Source organism: Gymnodraco acuticeps, unplaced genomic scaffold (genome assembly GCF_902827175.1).
Source record: "Gymnodraco acuticeps unplaced genomic scaffold, fGymAcu1.1, whole genome shotgun sequence".
Taxonomy (NCBI): domain Eukaryota; kingdom Metazoa; phylum Chordata; class Actinopteri; order Perciformes; family Bathydraconidae; genus Gymnodraco; species Gymnodraco acuticeps.
In genome coordinates, this window is record NW_022991375.1 from 1,005,009 (window position 1) to 1,027,470 (window position 22,462).

At 40.4% G+C, this 22,462-nt stretch overlaps 1 protein-coding gene across 5 annotated transcripts; it reads right to left on the reverse strand.

Moving 5' to 3' along the window:
* Window positions 1-50: 50 nt before the first annotated feature.
* Window positions 51-21,727, reverse strand: LOC117562866 (cyclic AMP-responsive element-binding protein 5-like). 5 transcript variants are annotated; one of them, XM_034240805.1, is made up of 11 exons: window positions 18,099-18,300; window positions 16,125-16,191; window positions 15,647-15,740; window positions 13,296-13,405; window positions 12,674-12,903; window positions 8,499-8,625; window positions 8,147-8,218; window positions 3,792-4,112; window positions 2,819-3,106; window positions 2,619-2,727; window positions 51-1,770 (listed from the first exon to the last, which is right to left on the reverse strand). In XM_034240805.1, exons 1-11 carry the CDS (start codon window positions 18,131-18,133, stop codon window positions 1,628-1,630), a joined length of 1,596 nt encoding a protein of 531 aa, XP_034096696.1. In that variant the 5' UTR covers window positions 18,134-18,300; the 3' UTR covers window positions 51-1,627. The 5 variants fall into 5 exon arrangements, with proteins under 5 accessions (XP_034096696.1, XP_034096692.1, XP_034096691.1 ...); XM_034240801.1 differs by lacking the exons at window positions 51-1,770; window positions 18,099-18,300 and adding an exon at window positions 21,491-21,727 and having other exon boundaries at window positions 1,890-2,727; XM_034240800.1 differs by lacking the exons at window positions 51-1,770; window positions 18,099-18,300 and adding an exon at window positions 18,532-18,602 and having other exon boundaries at window positions 1,890-2,727.
* Between the last annotated feature and the right edge of the window lie 735 nt (window positions 21,728-22,462).

The following is a 22,462-nucleotide window of genomic DNA, read 5'->3' on the forward strand; positions in this document are numbered from 1 at the left end:
ATTTGTAGTTGTTATTGACCTCAGCCAAGCATGCTAGATAATATTTTCTGTAGTTTTAATTGACTGGTAAATACTACTTTTAACAAAATATATTTATTTTATTTAAAATTGCAATTAATGAGATGTTTTACTACGCAGCTAATATTAAGTGCTTTAGAGGGAGACCTGCACCATGTGCTAGGGAGTGGAAGATAATGGCAATAACATGTTGGAGAAGCGAGTGTGTGAGTGCATGTGCATCCGTGCTTTTGAATGCATGTCAAGATGAGGTCTGGGATTAGTTAGTCAGTCCCTTTGTTCGAGTAGACAGGGTGGAGTGCCTCCCACACTTAGTCCAAATCAGGCACACATGCACATTTGTGCACACATATGCACAAATGCATGGATACAAGATGTATTAATATCACGAGACACTCAGGAAGTCAGAACGGAAAGCTTTTGACAAAATAGTCCAAGAGTCTACAGCTGGTACCAAAATTAAGTCCTTTAGTTTGGGACACTTTACTGATAGTAAATATCAGTCAGGCAAATTCAATGTTAGATTTTTCTTTGCTTTGCGTAATACAGATTACTAATGTCTATGTACTGGCTAAACATAACACAGGCTATTACATGTCACTTGTTTGACGCTTTTATCCAAAGCTATACTATACAAATACTGTGGGCAATCCCCACAGGAGCCATTTGGGGTGAAGTGTCTTGCCCAGGGACACAACGACATGCTGACTGCAGTGGGGTTTGAACCTGTGACCCCCTGATCCAAACACCAACGCACTACCCACTGCACCACATGCCTCCCTATGATCCACTATGCTGACCATTCCAGCCATCATGGTCAATAACCACTAACAAAACCAGTCACTAGATGGCAGACTAGACCATACTGTATACAGAAACAATCAGATATTTATAATATCATTACTCAAAATCACAGGTTTCCTGAGTCAAAAATAATTCTGACATGTTTTAAATGATAAACAATATTTCAAAAGATCTAAAATAAATATATTGCATTACCAGAATAAGAGATGTTGTATTACCTGACAGGGATTGAAATATGAGGTGCAGATTAAAGTTAGTGTTTTAGTGAGAAGTACAAAAAAAGTGCCTAAATGGAAAGTCTGTACAACTGCGTTTTAAATGGCTTTCCAACACAGACGTAGGTTTGATTTAAAATCTTAAATTAAATATCTGTTGTGTAAATATGAATTATTTGTAGAAAAATACAGGTTTGAGAAGATGCTTAGGCATCAACTAGAAGGCATAGAGTGTGAAATATAAAACTAATGTTTTTTAAATTAGTGCAAGATATAAGAGCAACAGATGTTTTATGATGGTGTGTGTGTGCATAGTCAGAGCGTAGCAGGCTTGCAGAAAGGATCCAGTTGCCATGTAACCATCTCAGTAAAGGTCATTTTTGCACCTGTTATGGAAATGTATCAGTATGTGGTTCTGGTCTCCTTTCCAACCAGAAAAAGATGATAATAATATTGAAAAATACCTCGATGTTCAAATGGATGTATACATTCACCTATCCAATTCAGCATTTTCATCCATAATGCAAATACATGATGCTGAGTCGGACTTAAGTGTTAGGTAATCCAGGCTGTAATTCATCAGCCCCCCCTCATCTTTGTAGTCCAGGCGTAGGGTCGTGCCCTGTCATGCCTTCAGCTGCCGAGGAGGTGGAGATGCTGTTGTGTTGGACGGCCTGCAGATGAGGCCCAGGACCTGCAGGGATGGGACTTCCTGCGGGGCTCACCCCTGCAGCTGGAATCAGAGACAGCTGTCAATCAGAGACACCGATCCTGTGAGGACTGTCCATTCTGTGAGCACCGTTTGTAAGCATTATGCATGCAAATTAATAAAAAAAAACACGACAGCTAAGATTAAAGGAAAATATCTCTTTTATTTTAACAAATGAATACTGTACATACAGGTAAAAAGACAACAATAGAAATATACGAAAGTAACTCATGCCAATATTGCATCCATCTTTGTTCTCTGAAACTCAACATTTTAAAACATAATGGCTGCTTTCTTTTAAGCCACAAGGTGCAGTATATTTTTTCTTTCCTTTTTAGGTCACATACAGGTTCAATTATTGTCGAACATTAATTTTAACCTGTCTGGAGTGCAAGATGGGCACGCTGTTCCAAGCTAGCTTCATGCAAGGCAAAATGGCAAGATATTGCATTTCACTCCAGAGTATTTCAAATACCATCAAGTATGAGTTCATTAAATGAGCATGAAAATGGAAATGAAAAATGCATTCCTTTTTAAATGGAGCGTTAAGAGAGTGCAGTGCTTCCCCGCGATTGGCTCTCCATAGGAATAAAAGTGCATGTACCAATATTTGGAGACTGTGGGGGTTAAAAGCAGAGTTTTTACTCTTAAGTGCTGTTTAGTTGCACTCAGCTAAATACAGTTTAAGGTCGCTGTCTGTTTGCTGAGGGGGGGGGCTTTGCATAAAAACACAATGTCACCATGGGGTATTCGCTTATGTGCACATACAAAGTTTCTGAATTATTCCCTCAGTGGTGGATGGAGATGATTGGTGTCAGGCATCTGGAAAAGCTGGTGAGATGTCTAGGGAGGGGGGCAGTTGTTTTACTCACTGGGATACCCCTGTGACTCTCTCTGCCGGGCGGTGACAGGACAGTCTTTGTGGGTGAGCAGAATCTCCTTTAGCTGACCCACCTCCGACCTCAGTGACGTCACCTCGTTCTGGAAACACAGAGAGAAGCAGTTAGTATCCCTGAAGTGCAGATTGTGTTAACTTGTGTGTACTTGTGTGTGTGTGAGGAGTCTGTCCCACCTGTAGCTGCAGGTTAGTGTGTGTCAGCTCTTCAGCTTTCTTCTCCAGCGACGACACCCACACTTTCCTCTTCTGTCGGCAGCGGGTGGCTGCAGCCCGGTTTCGCTCCAGGAACTTCTGCCTGCGCTGGTCGGGGTCTTGGTCTGCCGTCCTCCTGCGGCGGTGGCTGCCTACTCCTCCTCCACCTCCTCCTCCTCCTCCACTTCCACTTCCACTGCTGCAGCTACTATCTGCTTGCATTGAATGCTGGGAGTGGGATGGATGCATCTGCTGCGCAACTGGTGATAACTGCAAAAAAACAAAAAACCTTTAAAAAGTAACTCTACCATGCCGTAATGCAGAAATGTATTTAGTTAGCATATTTTGGTTGTTCTATACAACTTGGATACAAATACAAATTCTGAATAGCAATAGTAGGTCATGACGGTTCAAACCAAAGTAAATTAATACTCCCCCAATAGTTTTCATCTGAAGCTTAACCTTATTAAACGTACCCTTTTCATAATATTGATAACATTGTCATTACATTTTAATCAAGTAAAACAAACAAACAAAAAAACGATATGTCTATGTGATGTGGTTTTTGTGGACATGATTTGGCGAAATGTGTACAAGTCCAAAACAAAACAATCATATAGACAGACACTAGTGTACAATCCTCCTCAATCATACATTTGAACTTAAAACAGACTGAAAGCAGAATAATATATGTATAGTGTACATTACTTATGCAATTTTAAAGTCGTCTCAAGTGTGAATTTTTAAATGAAGAGTTAGTTCATGATAAACAGCCCATTTTGAAAATGTTCAGCTGTATTCTAGCAAAAAAACAGATGTGAGATTGTTTTTGAATGTTTCCCAAACCTCCACACAGTAGGTCCTTCATCGGCATAGTATATATACTGATGGTAATGATATAAAGTCAGGTTTCACCATCATCACTGGGCAAAGCAGTAAATATAAAGCATCGTACCTGTGAAGGAATAGACAGGGGTGGTGCAGGAGGCGAGCCCTGGTGCAGGTGGGGGGGCGGGGCTTGGTGAGCCTGCTGGTGGAGGCTGTGGGGACTTCCCATGTGCTGCGGAGGCGGAGCGTGGCATCGCTGTTGGAAAGTGATGGGCGGAGCAGGAAGCTGCGGATGATGAGGAGGATGAGGGTGGTGTTGTAGTGGTGGAGCCTGATGACGCTGTGACATCATCTCCATCATGTGATCCATGGCTGTCACAGGGTTGTTGATGCCCACCATGGCAGGGTGGTGCTGCTGGAAATGATGGCCCAGCGTCTGTTTGGATCTCTGAGAAGAGACAAAAAAAGACCAATATATATATTTAAGTATTCATGTGGTACACTCAGTGGTGGATAAGTACTCGTATTTTAAACATGTGAAAGTAGCAATACTTCATTTAAAAATACTTTAGTTAAAGTACTGAATTCGAAATCTTATTTATGTAAAATCATAAATGTTTTTGGATCCTTAAAATCCCAAAAGTACTCGTTATGCGTCATTTCCAAAATCAAATACAGTATATATTCAATTACTGTATTCGACTTTTGATGAATTAAGGCAGAGCTCATTTGAACTACTTTGTTTAAACTGCTACTGAATACCTTAACCTATAAGAATATGTCAACGTATATTTATTAGGAGATTTAAATTATAGCATACAGTAGCATTAAATGAAAATGCTCAGGTAAAATAAAGGTCATTCAAAATGTTACCTAAGTACAGTACTTGAGTTAAAGTACATTCCACAGCTTGAGTCACTGTAAAAAAACATTTGATGTTGCATAACACATTAAATACCAGCTGAAAATAACAAGATTTGTATATGTATGAGATATGATGTCAGCTTTGAATTATGTTGACCACATGTGCAAACATCACAACAATCACCCAAACCAATGCATACCTCACACATATCACATTTCTGCTATTGAAAAGGCTGTGTGCTGTGAGTCAAGAGTTGTACATATCATATCCTTAAGAGAGATTAACCTCAGTAATTGACACTCATAATAGTTTGTATATTTTCACATCTTCTCATTTAAACAGCAGATTCCTTCTGATTGTATCATGGCCTCTAGGGACGTTACAGACTCTCAAATGTCTCAAAGGCTTGTGAACCTGCTATAAGAGGACATAGGAAGGACTTTTACAGCAAGTGAAATATAGTTTCTGAATCACTGAAAGTCTTTTGTCAATGAATGAAATACAACTTAAATCCATTTAGGCCTAGATGGATTTGGGGTTGAGTTCTGTTTAAGCCACTTTATTAAATGGCTTAGTTGAATGCTCAATGCTGTCAATTTACATAAAAACACATGACGTGTTTACGGTTTATGAAACATAATAATCTTCCCACTAGTAAACAGAGTATCCGAACTTGGATCCACAAAATATACAGTACGTAAACTCTTATATGTATTTTTAAGTGATAATAAATAAACAGAATAATATTCTATAATAATACAACACCCAAGAAAGCCTATCTGCGTAATGACCACTTTTTAATTCGAATTAAGTAGCATTTTGAACTCAGGACTTTTACATGCAATGGAGTATGTTTAGGTTGTGGTATTACTACTTCTACTTAAGTAAAGGATGAGTACTTTTTCCACTACTGCCCACAGGGTTATTAAACCTAACGATGTGACACACTAAACACTTAACACCAAGAGCTGTTGTCATACATAAATGTTTCACAACTCTTATACTTGGTGTGCTTGACCCCCAACACCGACTAAATTGGTAACAACCGCAGACTGTATGTACAGATATATTTATCCAGATATAAACAATGTATGCTAAAAGCAGATAAGCTATCAAACATACAGGCCACTTCAGGCCATTTCGGGTCAAACGAGCCTTAGTATCCCACAGTATTCTACCTCTAAGTAGCTAAATGTCTCAAAATTAAAATGATAACCGCTCTCAGCTACTATCTCCCACTCAGCCCATCATCGGCTTTTCTCCCAATTATCCACAACTGTGAAAACAACTGTAGATAAGAGGGATAATGTGTTCCAATAAATGCTGCAGTCTGCAGCTTGGTACCTTCACACTTTATCATTCCCGCATATCATCTGACTAAACAGACTGTAAGAGCTAAATTAAACCTCATCTCACCTTTCTCCTCCCCTCAGCAGAGGAGGGAGAGGTCATGTTTAGAGCATGACATCACCCTCCCTCCCTCCCTCCCTCTCTCTCTCTCTCTCTCTCTCTCTCTGGCAATATTGCTATCTGTTCCCTGTTACACAATATTTCTCTAAGAGAAGAAGCAGATTTTTTTTTCCCCCTTCAACGGCGAAAAAAGGGAGCACATTTAGCCGTTGCCAAGGATGAGGTCACTGAGTCTGTCTGTGCCAGCCAGCCCAGTGCCTGCCACACACACACACACACACACACACACACACACACACACACACACACACACACACACACACACACACACACACACACACACACACACACACACACACACACAACACACAACACACACACACACACACACACACACACACACACACACACACACACACACACACACACACACACACACACACACACACACACACACACACACACACACACAACACACACACAACACACACACACACACACACACACCACACACACACACACACACACACACACACACACACACACACGGGACGTGAGTATCTCAGCTCTGTTTACTACATAGAAACAGCCTGACACTGGGGCCTGTGATTACATCATGGGTCTCCTTGGCCTGGATGACACACCCACGTTGATATTTCTGTCTGGAGGGATCAGTGAATGAAGACAGAACTGTACATGAAACACTGATCCACTTGTTGGACGTTTACTTTTCCTCTTCAGCTGAGAGTGGAGTTACTGTACAACAGAGGCATGTTAATAACCCTTTTTGTGGTTTTACAGAAGCAGGGTCATGTTTAATACCTCGGAATTGTAAAACACAACACCAGACGAGACTAAATTACAATAGAATACAATTTAAATTTGTCTGGAGAAAAGGGGGTTGTATTCAAAGAAGTAAGGTTTAGATTTGAACCTGCGACCTGAGCAGCTCCAAAACCTGAGACCACTTTTCATTTGCCACTCTATATACAAGCTCTGCACATGAAGTCATAACCCGTGTGTGTGTGTGTGTGTGTGTGTGTGTGTGTGTGTGTGTGTGTCTGTGTGTGTGTGTGTGTTTGGGTGGACGCAGGGTGTTTTCACAGTTTTCCCTTTGAAGTTGCTTTTGATAGCACACATATTTAACAATTTATACTACATGCACCTAGAAAGAGGATATGTAAAATTTACCAGGGTAGAGATTGAGAGCAAGTTGACACAAGGAAAATAAAACAACCAAGAAAAGCCAGGGAGAGCATGTAGATTAGGACTTCCTGTGGTGCGGGACCTGTGTGTGTATGTGTGTGTGTGTGTGTGTGTGTGTGTGCGTGCGTGGAGCGTGCGTGCGTGCTGGTTAAAGTGTAGAATTACACTCGGTTTCCCGCCTGTCCTGATTAGAGAATAATAAGCCAAAGGCAGAATGTGTGTTTTGTGGCTTCAATTTCAGAGGAATGGGACAGCAGTTTGAGTAATATAGTTATTTAATTTCAGTTGGAGAATTACATAAGAAGATTGATAGCACTAAATATAAAAGGCACATAGAAAGATAAACCGTGACACATAGACCAGCCACTTTCCCCTTTTGGAACGCTCCCTTAGTTGAGCGGCAAAAAGGACAAAACGACATCCTGCAACATGGCTGCTGTGAGTAAAATTGCAGAAATGTATTTTCTTTATCTTTCTGAAGTCTGTTACAGAATCGCTCCAAATTATTGTTGAATCTGAATGTTCAGTCAAACACCCAATTTCCATTCTTTTTTTTCGCCATTCATTTATTTTTCTCGCATTCGCCTACAGGGACTACTACGGCAAATTGACACTTTAACATGTTAGTTTTAGTACAGATTAAATAAGATGAAATATAACATTTAAATAGGTGAGCTTTAGGGGTGCTGGGAAAGGCTGATTTAGTCACTTCTGGATAGATTCAGGCTATATGTTCTCCCCTGTTTTACAGCCTTTGTGCTAATATGAGGTAACCAGCTCCTGGTTGTAGCTTTATTCTCACTGTGCAAGTATAAGAATGGTTAAGAAATGACTATCAGCTCTATTCCAAAAACAATGGCCTTGGTATAGGTTTTCAAGAAGCCACGAGTGGTCCAGCTGTACTAACTGTTGTCAGCAATTGTATATATGTATGTTGTGCTCATACAGGAAAAGGAAACGAATAATCAGTGAGAAACAATAAGAAAATGTGTGCTCAGTACCTGAGGCGAGGAACAGGCGTGGTTGTGTCCAGGACCGGGTAAACCCATTACACACGACATTTGCTTCTCCATCTGAAGAAGGAAAGGAATTGACACAAAAATAACCTTTCAAGCGTTACAAGGAAAAGCTATAGCGCATACATAACCTCCAGCATAAAGACTTCCTCACAAGGTCACATCCATTTGGAGTTTGACACTTTTCATTAATTCATACACAAGAGTGAAGTGATTTTTTCTGTCAGCCATGAATATTTCCAACTCGAGGATCTTGACCACTTTGGCCACTATACTTGCATCCATAAATCATGCATGTCTGGATGCAAATGTATGTGTGTGAGTCTCTGGAACTTACAGGCATGTGCTGAGCAGCTGCCCCTTGCATGGCGGGGTCTGGCAGCGTGCCAGGTAACGAGGCTGGCAGCGGTTGTCTGTGTCTGTTTCGCATGTGGAGGAGGGAGGACAGCGACCCGGGAACCGGCCTGTGGTCAGCCGCAGAGGGAGAGAGAGGGAGGGACGAGTCAGAGACATCCACGGCTAAAGTTTCACTTATCCAGTTCAGAGAGGGGTGCAGGTTTAAACATGTATGGCTTAAATGGCAGAGATAAATGGACATGGTCAACAAAAAGTAAACTAGGGGTGAAATAATGAATGACATTAATCACAGTGATGATAGAAGATGGATTAGGTTAAATCCTATTTGATTTGTTTTACCAACAATTGGCATTGGCAACACATTTACTTATTTACCTCAAGAGAAACAGATTGTGTCCCTTTTTTTAAATATCCATCTCAGAGTTTTCTGCCTCCATCCCAACGCTTTGAAGCCAATTGGAATTGTGTTTGAGGTGCTAAATACATTTAAACAGTTAGAGATTTCCACTGTCTTTTCAGAAACAATTTCCCAATTACTCTGGATAATCCACAGACTTTACTGTTCATTAGAAAGAAATAATCCGAATCAAACACTTTTGTTCTGTGGATTATCCAGAATAACAGAGACATCTGTTTCTGGAAAGAGTTGTTTCTATTTCCATCATTTTAAAAACAAATGTTCAATGCTGTTCGCACAACCATTTTATTATATTTACCTCCACTGTTCTGAGGTGGAGGCAGTTTAGCCAAATGTGGACCAATCTGGCTCTAATTAAATTTGAATAATTTTTCATCGATTCCTCTGCGAATACTGATTTATTTTACATTTTATAGTTAAAAAAAGGGTGACCGTATTTTGCATGACTCAACTTCTTGAATTATTTTCCTGCCTCAGAGTTTAGCAGGGAGGATCTCAGGTTGCGTGCATGTGAGTGTTATGAGAGAAAAGGGGAGAAGGTGGGTTTTAGGATCTTATTGGATTACCTCGAGCCAGTCCAACCTGGCAACACTAGCAGGGTAAGAAATCTAAGAGGTGGAAATGTGGGGCAAATAAAACATAAACTATCGACAAACCACTAAAAGCAAGTGAGAAGATGAGTTGTTTTATGATCTGGGTGAGGAAACACTTAAAATCTGGACAAAAGCATTCCCTCAAAAAACAAACAACAATCTAACTGTTATTGTTTGTGGGCTGGAAGGCGTAAACAGAGGTTTGAGGTTAAGAAACTAAACTGTAATGAGGCGAAACAAGTGAACGAAAACAGAGATATGGAAAAAAGTGACAGCTTGAGCGTGAGGAGAGGAGCTCAGGGATCTCAGCGGGGGGTGCAGAGACCCGGGGTGCCATGTGCTGAGCTAACCGCTCTGGCTCTCAGCCAATAAGAGAGCGTGGGCAGCCGTGGCCGCGGTGATGTCATCCGCAATGATGTCACCACTGAATCTGGGGTATGCGGCCCGTTTAACATACAACAAAGTACAGACAAACCAAAACAGCATTTCCTCACGTAACCACAACAGTTCTACCGGGACAACAGCCAGACACATTAAGAAACCAGGTCGCTATGGAAACTGGTCGTAAACACGAGGGGAAACAGTCAGACACACGATCCGTGGTTCGTTTAGCAACACTTAGCTGGTTTCACTGACTAAGATGCTGTCTGGATTCAGCTGGCACTGATTTGATGTGCCATTATCAAGCCTCAGTCACTGCCCACAGTCCTGTCCTGTCTGCCCCGGGACAGATGTTTGGACTTTATAATGTCATTTTGGCCCTTTGGTTCATCTAATGTGGGAAAGAGGCTTTGTTTATCTACTATATGTTGCAAGCAAAATGAGAGAGCTTTTCTTTTTGTAAGACAGGGTGTCGGGATAAGAGTAGGCTGTAAAATGACTCAAACCCAAACACTCAAGTGTATGATGTCATCAGGTATCAGGTCTGACACTGCTTCATTGACAAAGTGTTTGGAAAGATGTTTGAGGTAACACTGACATCACCAAGGGGCATGCTCTTAGTGTGTCAGGGCATTTTCTTTTTGGTTTAGGAAATGGGAACATTACAAATAATGATGCTAATGTGGGTAAGAGAAAGATCAAAAACATTCTGTTGGTACACAAAATCGGTCTTCCAGTCATTGTCTATATAGCAGATCTACAGTATATACTTGATCACATCACAAGTTTGACACTTTATTCTCTAGTTTCTGGCTTTAAGGGAGAGTTGCTCATGTTTACAAATGTTGAATAAACGTTCCTAGGCCATGGGAAATATTTTTTTGTAATTATTAGATTTGCAAGTGTTCCCCTTTAAGGCACTGACAATGTATTCATAATGTTCCCAGGGTATAATGTTATTATAAAACTGCCTCTTCTGATTTATTAGGTGACATTATGGCTAGTAGACAAACCAATTAAGAACTATATTTTATGGAAAAGTGAAAGAAAAGACAAATTAAATCACTGAAGTAGCAGTTAAATTACAATTTGTGAAAGAAGCTGGCAGTAAATATGAAATGGCAGTAGGAAGATTACAAGGCGTTACAAGCAAAAGCAATAAATAAAGTTTCAAGTTTAATTATAGCATGGAGAAACAGAACATGTTAGAGACTATTTTTGTTTGATTCTTTTTTAAATAATTTCAACTAACATATTTTATAAATACTTATAAATATAAAGATTGGTCATAATCTATTGACAGATGCAATATTAGATATTTACCAGTTACAAAATGTCCACATTAGAGGTAAACTGGAATGTATTTTTTACAGCTAAAGAGCCGCTTACAATGTTACTTTTTAATCGGCTAAAGTCTTGGGTATTTTAATCAGTTAATAATTTATTATATTTGACATGCTTGAAATACAACAATACTATTTTTCACATCAAACAGCATGCTCCAAGAAAAATGGGTATAACATTGTTAATTCAACCCACGGTAAATGTAACGAGATATTCAGATGACATAAATCCAAATCCAATGTTGAAATGTCAGGCGGAGGGAAAGCAGCTGCTGGGAGCCGCTCAGATGAAAGACAGGAACTCTTACTCTAATCTGTCTGAAGGACGGGTGATAACCGCGGAGCCGAGGAGGCTGCACAGGCTCTGAGCCTCACAGACACAACACAGGCAGTATTTGGGTGGCAGTGGTAGTGGGTCTGAGTGGGTGTGTGCAGCAGTTATCAATCTCTAATGCTATGACTTTGTTCTTGCAGTAAATTGATGTTTGTATTATTTTTCTCTCTCCTTTCTCTCAGTTCATTAGTGCAGTGATAAATTATGCAGGGGGAAATGCCCAGGCAGAATGATTTATAATACGTCCAAAACAGGAGTGACAGAGTGAGAAAAGGCAACATTAAAAAGGAAATATGTGTGTGTGTCTATATGTGATGAAGGCAATACGTTCTGCTGCTGAAAATAGATGCCTTCAAGGGATAGTTTGGGTTTTTTAAAGCAGGGTTTTATGAGGGAATTATCAATATGTCAAGGTGGTCAGTAAATCCCCAGGAATAGAAATAGCACGGAAGCAGAGCCAAGTTCTGCTGTGGACAACATTTGTAGGCAAAATGTATTTTAGCCATTTCAAAAAAATGCATTATCATTTAAAATGTACGCTATATTTTGAGTATTTTACCAAGTTACCCTGCCCCTACACAGCCCTTTCCATTGGGATCTGCAGCTGTTACCTGCGCTTTCTTCAAAGCCACCAAGCTCCATTGACAAAGTCAGTTTACCGCCTAGAAGAGTTATTGTCTACCGCTGCCTTGAATGGTCAGTATATATGCTTTTTGGTGACTAAAGTGTTTTTAAAGGTTAGTTTGGATTCAACAAATTCACACAAACAAAAAAACGGCTTCAGTTCCCTGGCGGAAAGTTCTGTCCGATAGCAAGGTAAAGCGTGAAATGTTCTTTATATAGCTCACACTTAAAGTGATCTTTATTTTTTTGTGTGGTCCTTTCTTTTAGGGTGATGAAAATATGTGTTGCTGCTGCCCCCTTCCACCGCTGTATATTATTTATCTTCTGTGCCTGTACATATTTCTCCAAAGTGGCAGCATGCTGACCATCCTTTACTGCAGCTCACACACTGACTATGGATAAGTCCCTTCTTCACACCAGCTTTAAACTCTCCTTTTAAGGTGTGTGTGCTGCCGTACTCACCCTGAGTGTGTGAGGGCTGAAGGAGCCTGGGTGATGACGGATCCGGACTGCGGGGACGACAGGGCCTGCTGGGCGTTCAGACTGCAGCTGGGGCCCATCATGGGGCTGTGGGACTGCGGGTGCTGCAGGGGGTGGGTCTGGGGGTGGTGCAGCGGTGGCTGGGGGTGCTGGTGCTGAAGCTGGGATTTTAGCTGCTGGTTCATACAGGAAGGCCCATTATGAGGAAGCGTCTGTGGGGAGAAGTGTGAGCGACAATTAGCTGGGACCATTTTAAACTTGCGGTGTCTACTTTCAGTCAGTGTTTGTGTGGTTATTTTTTACGTGTAAGTGCATACATTTGTTTAGGTGTGTGTGTCTTTTGTGTTTGATGTGTAGCTGTTTAATTTACAGGGGGGAATGTGATCGCCCGGTGTGTCTTTCCTCAATGCCGGTCAGATATCTGCAATCGTCTAATTGAGTCTGACTGGTTTTATCTCCCTCACACTCGGGTGTCAGTCAAAACGCTTATCTGACAGAGCTCACAAGCAAACACCTATCAACAGCACGGCACAAGTCAACATTGTTTCTTGATTCTTGCTGTTAAGACTCAAGTTAGGATGAGGTTTAGTCACAAATGTTTTACCTGTTTGCTCTTTTCTTCTTCTTGTGCTTGAAGAAACTCTTCCTCTATCTCCTTGAAAAGACCAACTTCTTCACAGTTCTGCAAAAACCGGGTTGGCGTCGGGGTCTGGTCTAGAAGCGGGAAATACAAACAAAAGAATAAAAATGTATGAATTGCTACAACATAAAAGTATTTCCTGTTATAGCTGTTTGATTTGTAAATCGACTGTTGTCCGATCTGTTATGCAAAGAGGAGAAACAAGTCTCCTCTGAGCGTTGCTCTGTCTCTCTCAGTGATAACATCACAGGGGTCAAAGGGGTCAAAGGTCAGCTGCGCTCTTTGTTTTGACATGAGATTTCCTGCAGGAGGCGTGACAGGCTGCAGGACGCAGAGAGAATGATAATTTTCTGTTGCACGTATGTTAAAGCGCTTTTTTTCCCCTTGTCTATTTTTGCAATCACAAAAAGTATCTTAAATAGCATCAACACTATCATGGGACACCACACCCCTGCATAATCCCATGATAATTAATTACATATGAATAGTTTCTCTTCAGGGTTAGCAGCTCTTCAAAAAGAGTTATGCTGACCCTTTTTTGATCCACTTGTGGGAAAATCAAGTCAAAAAAGAAAAGGAAAAGGAAATCACACACACAATTACTGTGGTCGAGGCATTTTTCAAACATAAATGCATTACATCTGCTTCTGCTTAAAATAAATGCTTTTAGTTTTTTTGGACTGTTGGTTGTGCATAAATAAAGTAATTTAAATATGTCAACTTGTAATATTTCTGAGAGATTTTAAGATGGACAAAACAATTATGCAATCAATCAAAACAATAATTAAAAAACAGTGGTATATTTACAGTCAAAAAGCCACTTTTGCACTGATAAAACTGTCCATCTGATGTTGGTAAAAATGTTTTCAATAAATCAGAAACTAACATAGTGTTATTGTGAAACCCTGGCACACACAGTAACAAACTGAGGCATCCAAAGCATTTAGTTGCATCAATTCTCCCACAAGTTCCTCTCCTGTACCTGTAACCCTGCACCTCTCACTTTGCAATATAAACAAACAAGGACTAAAAATATCTTAGGAGGTTTATGAAAGTTGGTCTTCACTGAAAGCGTTATCACTGCTTTCTGTCAAATCTGATGGAGTATACTGTACATGTTGCAACATGAGCAGCTCCGTTTCACAGCACAGCCTATCTGAGGAAAGGAAGCCTGTATCGAGCTTATCTGATTTCATATTGTATAACGTTGTGTCATCATTTTTTTCGTCAAGAACTGATCCTGAAAAGAGTTCACCACACACACATGCAGACAACAGAGTGATACAGTTGCAAGAACAAGTATGTGAACCCTTTGGATTCTCCACACATAGCGTTGTGTGTTCCTTCCAAACAACTCAACTTTGGTTTCATCTGTCCACAGAATATTTAGCCAGTAGTGCTGTGGAACATCCAGGTGCTCTTTTGCAAACTTCAAACGTGCAGCAATGTTTCTTCTGGACAGCAGTGGCTAACTCCGTGGTGTCCTCCCATGAACTCCATTCTTGTTCAGTGTTTTACGTATCGTAGATTCGTCAACAGAGATGTTAGCATGTGCCAGAGATTTCTTTAAGTCTCTAGCTGACACTCTAGGATTCTTCTTCACCTCATTGAGCATTCTGCGCTGTGCTCTTGCAGTCATCTTTACAGGACGGCCACTCCTAGGGAGAGTAGCAACAGTGCTGAACTTTCTCCATTTATAGACAATTTTTCTTACCGGCGTGGACTGATGAACATCAAGGCTTTTAGAGATACTTTTGTAACCCTTTCCAGCTTTATGCAAGTCAACAATTCTTAATCGTAGGTCTTCTGAGAGCTCTTTTGTACGAGGCATGGTTCACATCTGGCAATGCTTCTTAAGAATAGCAAATTCAAAACTGGTGTGTATTTTTTATAGGGCAGGGCAGCTTTAACCAACACCTCCAATCTCGTCTCATTGATTGGACTCCAGGTTGGCTGACTCCTGACTCCAATTAGCTCTTGGAGAAGTCTTTAGCCTAGGGGTTCACATGCTTTTTCCACCCTGCACTGTGAATGTTTACATGGTGTGTTCAATCAAAACATATAATTGCTTGTGTGGTATTAGTTTAAGCAGACTGTGTTTGTCTATTGTTGTGACTTAGATGAAGATCAGAACACATTTTATGACCAACTTATGCAGAAATCCAGGTAATTCCAAAGGGTTCACACTTTTTTTCTTGCAACTGTATATAGCACGTCTAAGAAGTGAACATACAAGACCAGTATTTATGGGGATACACAAACTCAACTATTAGCTCTTGGCTAAATGTTTTTTTCCCCCTCTTGTGCTCTCTCACCTGTAAAGGGCAAATCCGCCTTGATGGAGGAGAACTTGAGGGACATCTCATGCTTACGTCCGTGGATGGTCAGATGCTCTTCTAACTGGAAGCGCTGCATCACACCGACAGAGTGAGAAAGATATGAAGAGATGCATGTAGCTGCATGACACGACACATGGGATGAGATGTTCAATCAAATCAGCTGACGTCTCTTATAGCTGACTAATCAGTCTCTGAACGTAGTTGATTATATGTACAATGTTTGTGTTATACATTTAACTCTTATTGTATTTTTTGTATGGCTCTTTGGCACAGAACTGAGTATGCTACCTTATATTTTATGATATTTGTTTATTTTTACAATTTAAATCCCATTAATCCGCCTGCCAGTGTCCACAATTGATAACCATGACTTCACAACATTATTTAATCTTCAATAGATGCAAATATATTTTTATTACAGCTCATACGCAGGTGTACCACACATCAAACTGACCTGAGAGCAGCCAGGTGCGCCGCACATATAAGGCCTGTCCTGTTTGTCATTCATGTCATACACCAGCCTGCAAAACACAAGAAGCAAGCACAAAATAATTCATCATTACTGTGTGAAGCATACTACGGATGGCACGGTTCATTGTGTGATGATTTAATTCGGCAGGACGCTTGTAGCTCTTCTTTAATTACTCAGAGAAAGTGTCCTTAGATAAATCACACAGTGAGCTCGTATACGATACATTAATCCTGCTATTATCACGTCTTTATTGTTGAGGCGGTGTGCAATGAGGTAGATGCCACAGATGATAAATGTTTCACCCAGAGACAACATTATCTGTAGGAAAATGATCTCTTTGGTGCCAGTGGGAGAGCAGCAGCGTTGCTACATAGTCATTTTTCATGAGGAAGTGCTTTAATAAATACTGTATTCATTACATATAACTAATAACATGAAGGCAACCAAAGGGAATTAAAGCTTTACGTCATTTACTTTTGTGTAAATGTAGTGCGATAAAGCTTTCATCGGGGGATACAATGCCTTCAAAACAACAACAGACAGACAAATAACAACAGACAGAATAGAGATGAACCCGCATGTAGCGCTAACTCTCGGATCAACACACTCAGTTCTTGAATGGAGATATTAAGCCTTGTTGGGGGTAATTATAACTATTTGAAGTGCTGCTGCTGACCCCTAACTTTCCACTGAGAGCAAAGGAAGGAGCCTTCAACTCAACGGCCTCAGGCATACCTCGAAGCTGTGTGTCACCAAATGAGATTCACACACTTGTAGAGGTCAGCAGGGTGACCCTCGCTTGACTTTTCATCCTCCTACCATAGTAAGTGTTTACTGATAACTCAAGGGAGGAGGAAGAAAGGAAACGGTAAAGGTACAGATGGCAGGGATGACAACAAGAAAAAAAGCGAGGGGCACTTTTTACACTTACACACTTTTCCCTGAAGCAAACTTCGCATTTGTGTGAGCATTAAGTGCTGAGAAGACAGCAAAGTGTCATGGGAAAGTGAGAGCTGAAGAGAAGAGTGAGGAGAGAGAAAGAGAGGGCAACAAAAGTACACTCTTCCATAAGAAATGGAAAGTGTGTGGGGTGGGAGTTGGAGAGGGACATTAGGGTGATGGTGAGAGGAATGGGAAGGGCAAGTGGCAGTGAGAGAGGGAGAGAGAGGGAAAGAGAGGGAGGAAATCACAATGAATGGAAGAGAGAAGGAATGACGGTGGGAGGCGGCAGGGGGAGGGATGCACTGTCGGCCTACTCCTGACAGGTTTAAACCTGCCTCAGCCCCCATTTTCCAACCCCTGCAAGTAGAGGTGACTTCATAGGTGTGTGTGTGGTGTGTGTGTGTGTGTGTGTGTGTGTGTGTGTGTGTGTGTGTGTGTGTGTGTGTGTGTGTGTGTGTGTGTGTGTGTGTGTATGTATGTATGTATTGCAACATGGAATGATGAAGCAATTGTCCACAACAACACAATTACAGATACAAAGAGAGATAGATAAATAAATAAAGTAGAAAATCAGTGGAAACAGTCAAATGGTTACATCCTTTTACTGCACATGGTTATAGTCTTTCTTGGTGCAATGCTACATAATGTGATATATTAAGGCATAAATAAATAGAAAGCGTAGTTAATGTTAATCATAAATATCATCCACTGTTTTCTAGCTCTCTTTCTATACTTTAAGCAGCACTTGAACAAGATGAGCAGACTCAGCACATTTTCAGCAAAACCTTCTGTCAGGACGATTACATCAATGCGGAATGACGTCATCCTTAATACATAAACCCAACAACGGACCAGACAACACGTTGTCAATTCAAGACGGATAATTATATATAAGACTTTTTTCTGTCCTCTATTTTCACTCATGATAAATGACATAATACAACTTTAAAGAAACACCTGCTTGAGAATCCTGTACAATATGTCCAGCTAAAACAAAAGAAGCAACTTACTTACTTCTCAAAGTTGCCATGTTTGGATGTCAACAACATAATATCGAATACGTTTTTCTTCCGAAATGTAGGTTTTAAGCAGCGGTTCCGACCAGAAACTCGTCCTGCAGCCGGACGGTTAGTGCCCGTATGTGTCCCAAGAACATGCTGGTGTGTTTCCTTTCCTAACGCTCCGTATAGCAACCTGTTCACCTAAAAAACAACCCGGCACAGCTGTATGGAGAGTGCTGTCACACCCCCCCAAATAGACACTCGCGCTCAACCTCGTCCGTCTGATGATGAGACTTCACCGGGACAGCCAAGCCAAAAAAAATCTTAACTTTCCATAGCGTCAAAAATAAATAAGGACGAAATACACTTCAGAATATAAACTCAGCACAGTGTATCCGCGTCACTTGAGTTTAAAAGTTTTGTGAATGAAAGTTGCTCAGGCTTACCTACAAGTGGAGAGGGACGAGCGGCGCTCCAGAGAGGAACCACGTTGGACTGGAGCGAGATTACAATACGATCTATTTACAGAAGCATTACATCACCCGGTGACGTCACGTGGGATTCCTGAAGTTCTAAATCATTGCGGTCCCGTACGGAGAGAGGGGCTGAAGGTGGGCGGGGTTTAGGACACCGGCGGTAGGGGGACGGGACGGGACAGCGGCATGGTGCGGACCTGGACAGACACACAACTAGACACACCGACCGCAACGTGACGGGACACGGGACAGACCGGGTGGGCGGATGAGACACTGTTGTTTTTTTCCCCTCCCTCCCCTCTTTCTGTGTGTGTCTGAAACGGGAGGTCCGAGTGTCTGCATCTAGTTTATATGCGGAAAATGAGTACCCTCAATGCTTTTCCATCTTTTCTGATAGTTATTACTTATTTTTAACTTAAATTAAAAGGATTATTATGAAACAAAAGCAGGCTTGAGTTTAGGTCAAATATAATAGGGCTTCTTACCGAATTGATCCCAAAAAACGAAACTGAGAATATGATGAGGTAATGAGTTTGTAATAGCCATTGATATCAGGCTAACAAACTTTTGTCCAACGCTAGTATAATAATTGGCCCTAATAATAATAATTATAACAGGGATAATAATAATCCTCATTTAAACAAATTCATATTATCATTATTATTGTTATTATTATTACTATAAACATATTTTTCCATGGAGAGATTCCCAATTAAATAAGTTGTTATTCATTATGATTTGTACTAAAATCGTATTGTTTATCATGTTATAGATATATGAGAAAGAGAGGGATAATCATTCCGCCTTATGTATCTTTTTGATAAATGATTTTCAGTTAAGTAACACATTTAATTCCAGCACTTTTCTTGTTTTCAGAATTTATATCGATATTAATATTTTTGCACTACTGTACATATTGTAATATACATAATTATTCTCGTTGTTTATTGTAGTAGAATGTGCATTTTTTTAACTTCCCTATGTTTATACAACTAATTTAATTATTTTTTAATAAAGCAACTGTCAAATTGGCCTAAATAAAGTGTTTTGATCCTGATTTTAACTGAAATAAATAAATGCTCACTGATATGGTATTTGATCAATATCCTTTATATGATTACATTCAATCCCATTGGCCATTGTACAAAATAAGAGGAGGGGACTTTGGTCATTCACATCTCTGCTGAGCTAAGCCATGCAGTAATATCTCTGCCATGTTTGGTCAGGCTTTCCGGCCTGCAGCTGAACAGAGGGATATGGTTTTGTTGTGATTGAAGTTCAAAACGGGACCAAGCCCCACTGACTCATCATCCACCAATCGCATAGAGTATGCAAATTCTGGTTGCCAGGGAAACAAGAAGAAACAGGAAGTTGTGATGATGTCACTCTGTTTTGGGCTCTTCCCCCATGTGGATGTGAATCACTGAGCTTTGTTTTCAGTGAAGATATGGGATGTTTTACGGCGCGCTTGCCCGTGAAGAGTGCACACTAACACTAAAAAGTGTATGACGGCAGACAGGAAGTCTCTGGCTGGTGCCCTGGAGCAGACAAAGCCACTGAGATTACAACTACTTCCATAACTCAGAGGCTACACCAGCCATTAGTATCTGGCACTTTCACCTCAGCATGGCTTTTAACAGCCAGACTGGGAGCTTTCTAGAGCAGGCTGATGTCACCCTGTCTGTAAAAAATATGGGGTTTAAGGTCAAAGGTCAAACAAACTTACTGACCTACATTCCCACGTAACATTATCCTCACTGTAGCGTAACATCTCACATCTAGCTCCGCTGCCAAACTGTTTTGATTTGATCCATGATGGTTTATGACTATTTGTTATCACAGCAGATAGTGGGTAATGTGCGATTTAGCAAATTATTTGGAAACATATATTTTAAACAGAATCCAAGTTACAGTCAATTTGATTCTGTAACAAATGGTTATATTTAAATATACACACATCTCTCTCCTAACATGCAGATCCACTGGTTGGACTGTTTGTCTTCAGCGAAAAAAGAGCTGATAATGCAATCCATGCCAATTTGAAATCCATCCCAAGCTGTTACATTGTGCGCTACACACAGTTCAAGTGATGTCATGCACCACAAACTCGCTTCAAGTCTCTCCCTTTCTATCTTGCATTTCACAACACATGCTACCACTTCTCATTTACGCAATAGTGTTGGGAACTGCGTCACTGTCACTACTCTGATACACCATGTGCGTGTAATGAGTGTGTTTATGTTGCGTGTGTGTCTTCACGTGTTTGTGTGTAAGAGAGAACATCTGTATACTGTACATGTGTGGACACCAGGTGAGGTCATGTTGTTTGTGTGAGCGCATGTGTTTGTAAAGGCTGTGAATGGGAATTTATTTTATGTTTTTGTATGCCTGGGTTTTAAAATGGTTGGATGGATAGAGGACAGTCAGAAAAATGTTCCTAGGTCTTAAGGTTGTTTGCTGAAATCACTGGCCAGTGGTTTATGACAGGCCATTTTAACGCTTGATTAACAGGTCCAACACAGGCCAGCCGGCCCTGGTTAGCCAGCCCCAGTGATTTAAGGACATTCTCCTCTCTCTGCGACTCACACACACATAACAGTTTCCTCCTCACAACCAAGCCATTACAGGGAAACATTAATCCTTAAACTTTATGGATGTGATAGATGTTGTTGTCAACGGGTGATGCACGCACAAACACACACATAGCCTACAAGTGCAGTGATACCAACTCCAGCACCCATGTGCCATTTTGATCTCTGGGTAACTTTGCAAATGGTATTTTTTTTATTCAGTTGCAAGCTGCAGTAAAGCACTGATATGTTTCATAAACCTGCAATATTAATTTAAAAACAGCGATCAAGTTAGACATTTTTTGTCATTCACATTATCAATTTGGTCATTTGGGCACTCTATGTTGTAATTTCATTACCTTTTTCAGAATCTTTACACAAGACACTTGACACCTGTCCGTTCTGGGGAGGGATCCATCCTCCGTTGCAGATCCCGGAGTTTTCTTCCATTTTTCACCGTTAATTGTTGGGTTTCTAGGGAGAGAGGAGTGTTGTATGCTGTACACACTGTACAACTCTCTGAAACAAATGTGAAATGTGTGCTATTGGGATTTATTGTTAGCACATGACTGCAAATGAATGTTTGGAAAAATGGTAAACCAACAGCTATTTGCCATGATGAATATAGAGCCAAGAATTTAGTATCAAGTGTTATTCTGGGACTGTGATGCTGCCACTCCTAAGTGACCCTGGTCACTGCGAGTTCAGTAGCTCCTCTGCATCACATCCACACATTGTCTGGAAGACTGCTAGTGCCTATTCATTGGCAAGCTAAAAGGTCCTGATTAGACTCTTTTATCATCAGCTTTTATCAAAAGCTGATGATTAAGGGGTTTATCCCAATCAATAAAAATGTCTATATATATGAATTTAATCATCAACTTTAAGACAAATGTAAAGTAAATAACCTGCTATAGATGGTCTACAGTTAATGAAAATGTGAAAATTACATTTATTTTGGTATTTCCAATGATTGTTGGTCTCTATCAAATACATTTATTTTGAAATCACTATACTCTTGCATGCGCTTTTTTTGGTGACTACATAATTTCATTTTTCTGTGTAGTGTTTAACCAAAGACTCAAATGTTTATTTGTGGTTCTAATTGGCAAACTTTACATTCATTGTAAAAGTTAATATGGCACTATGCTTCAAACAAGTATGGTGTAAAACACATATGCTATATGTATCTGACCTATATGTATAGGTAATACATATCCACACAATTTACATCAAATTGAAAATGATTGAAATCCATATATTCCTCATATATAAGTTGGGCCTTTACAATTAATTAAGATGTGAGATATAACCAGGGTGTTATTAAAATA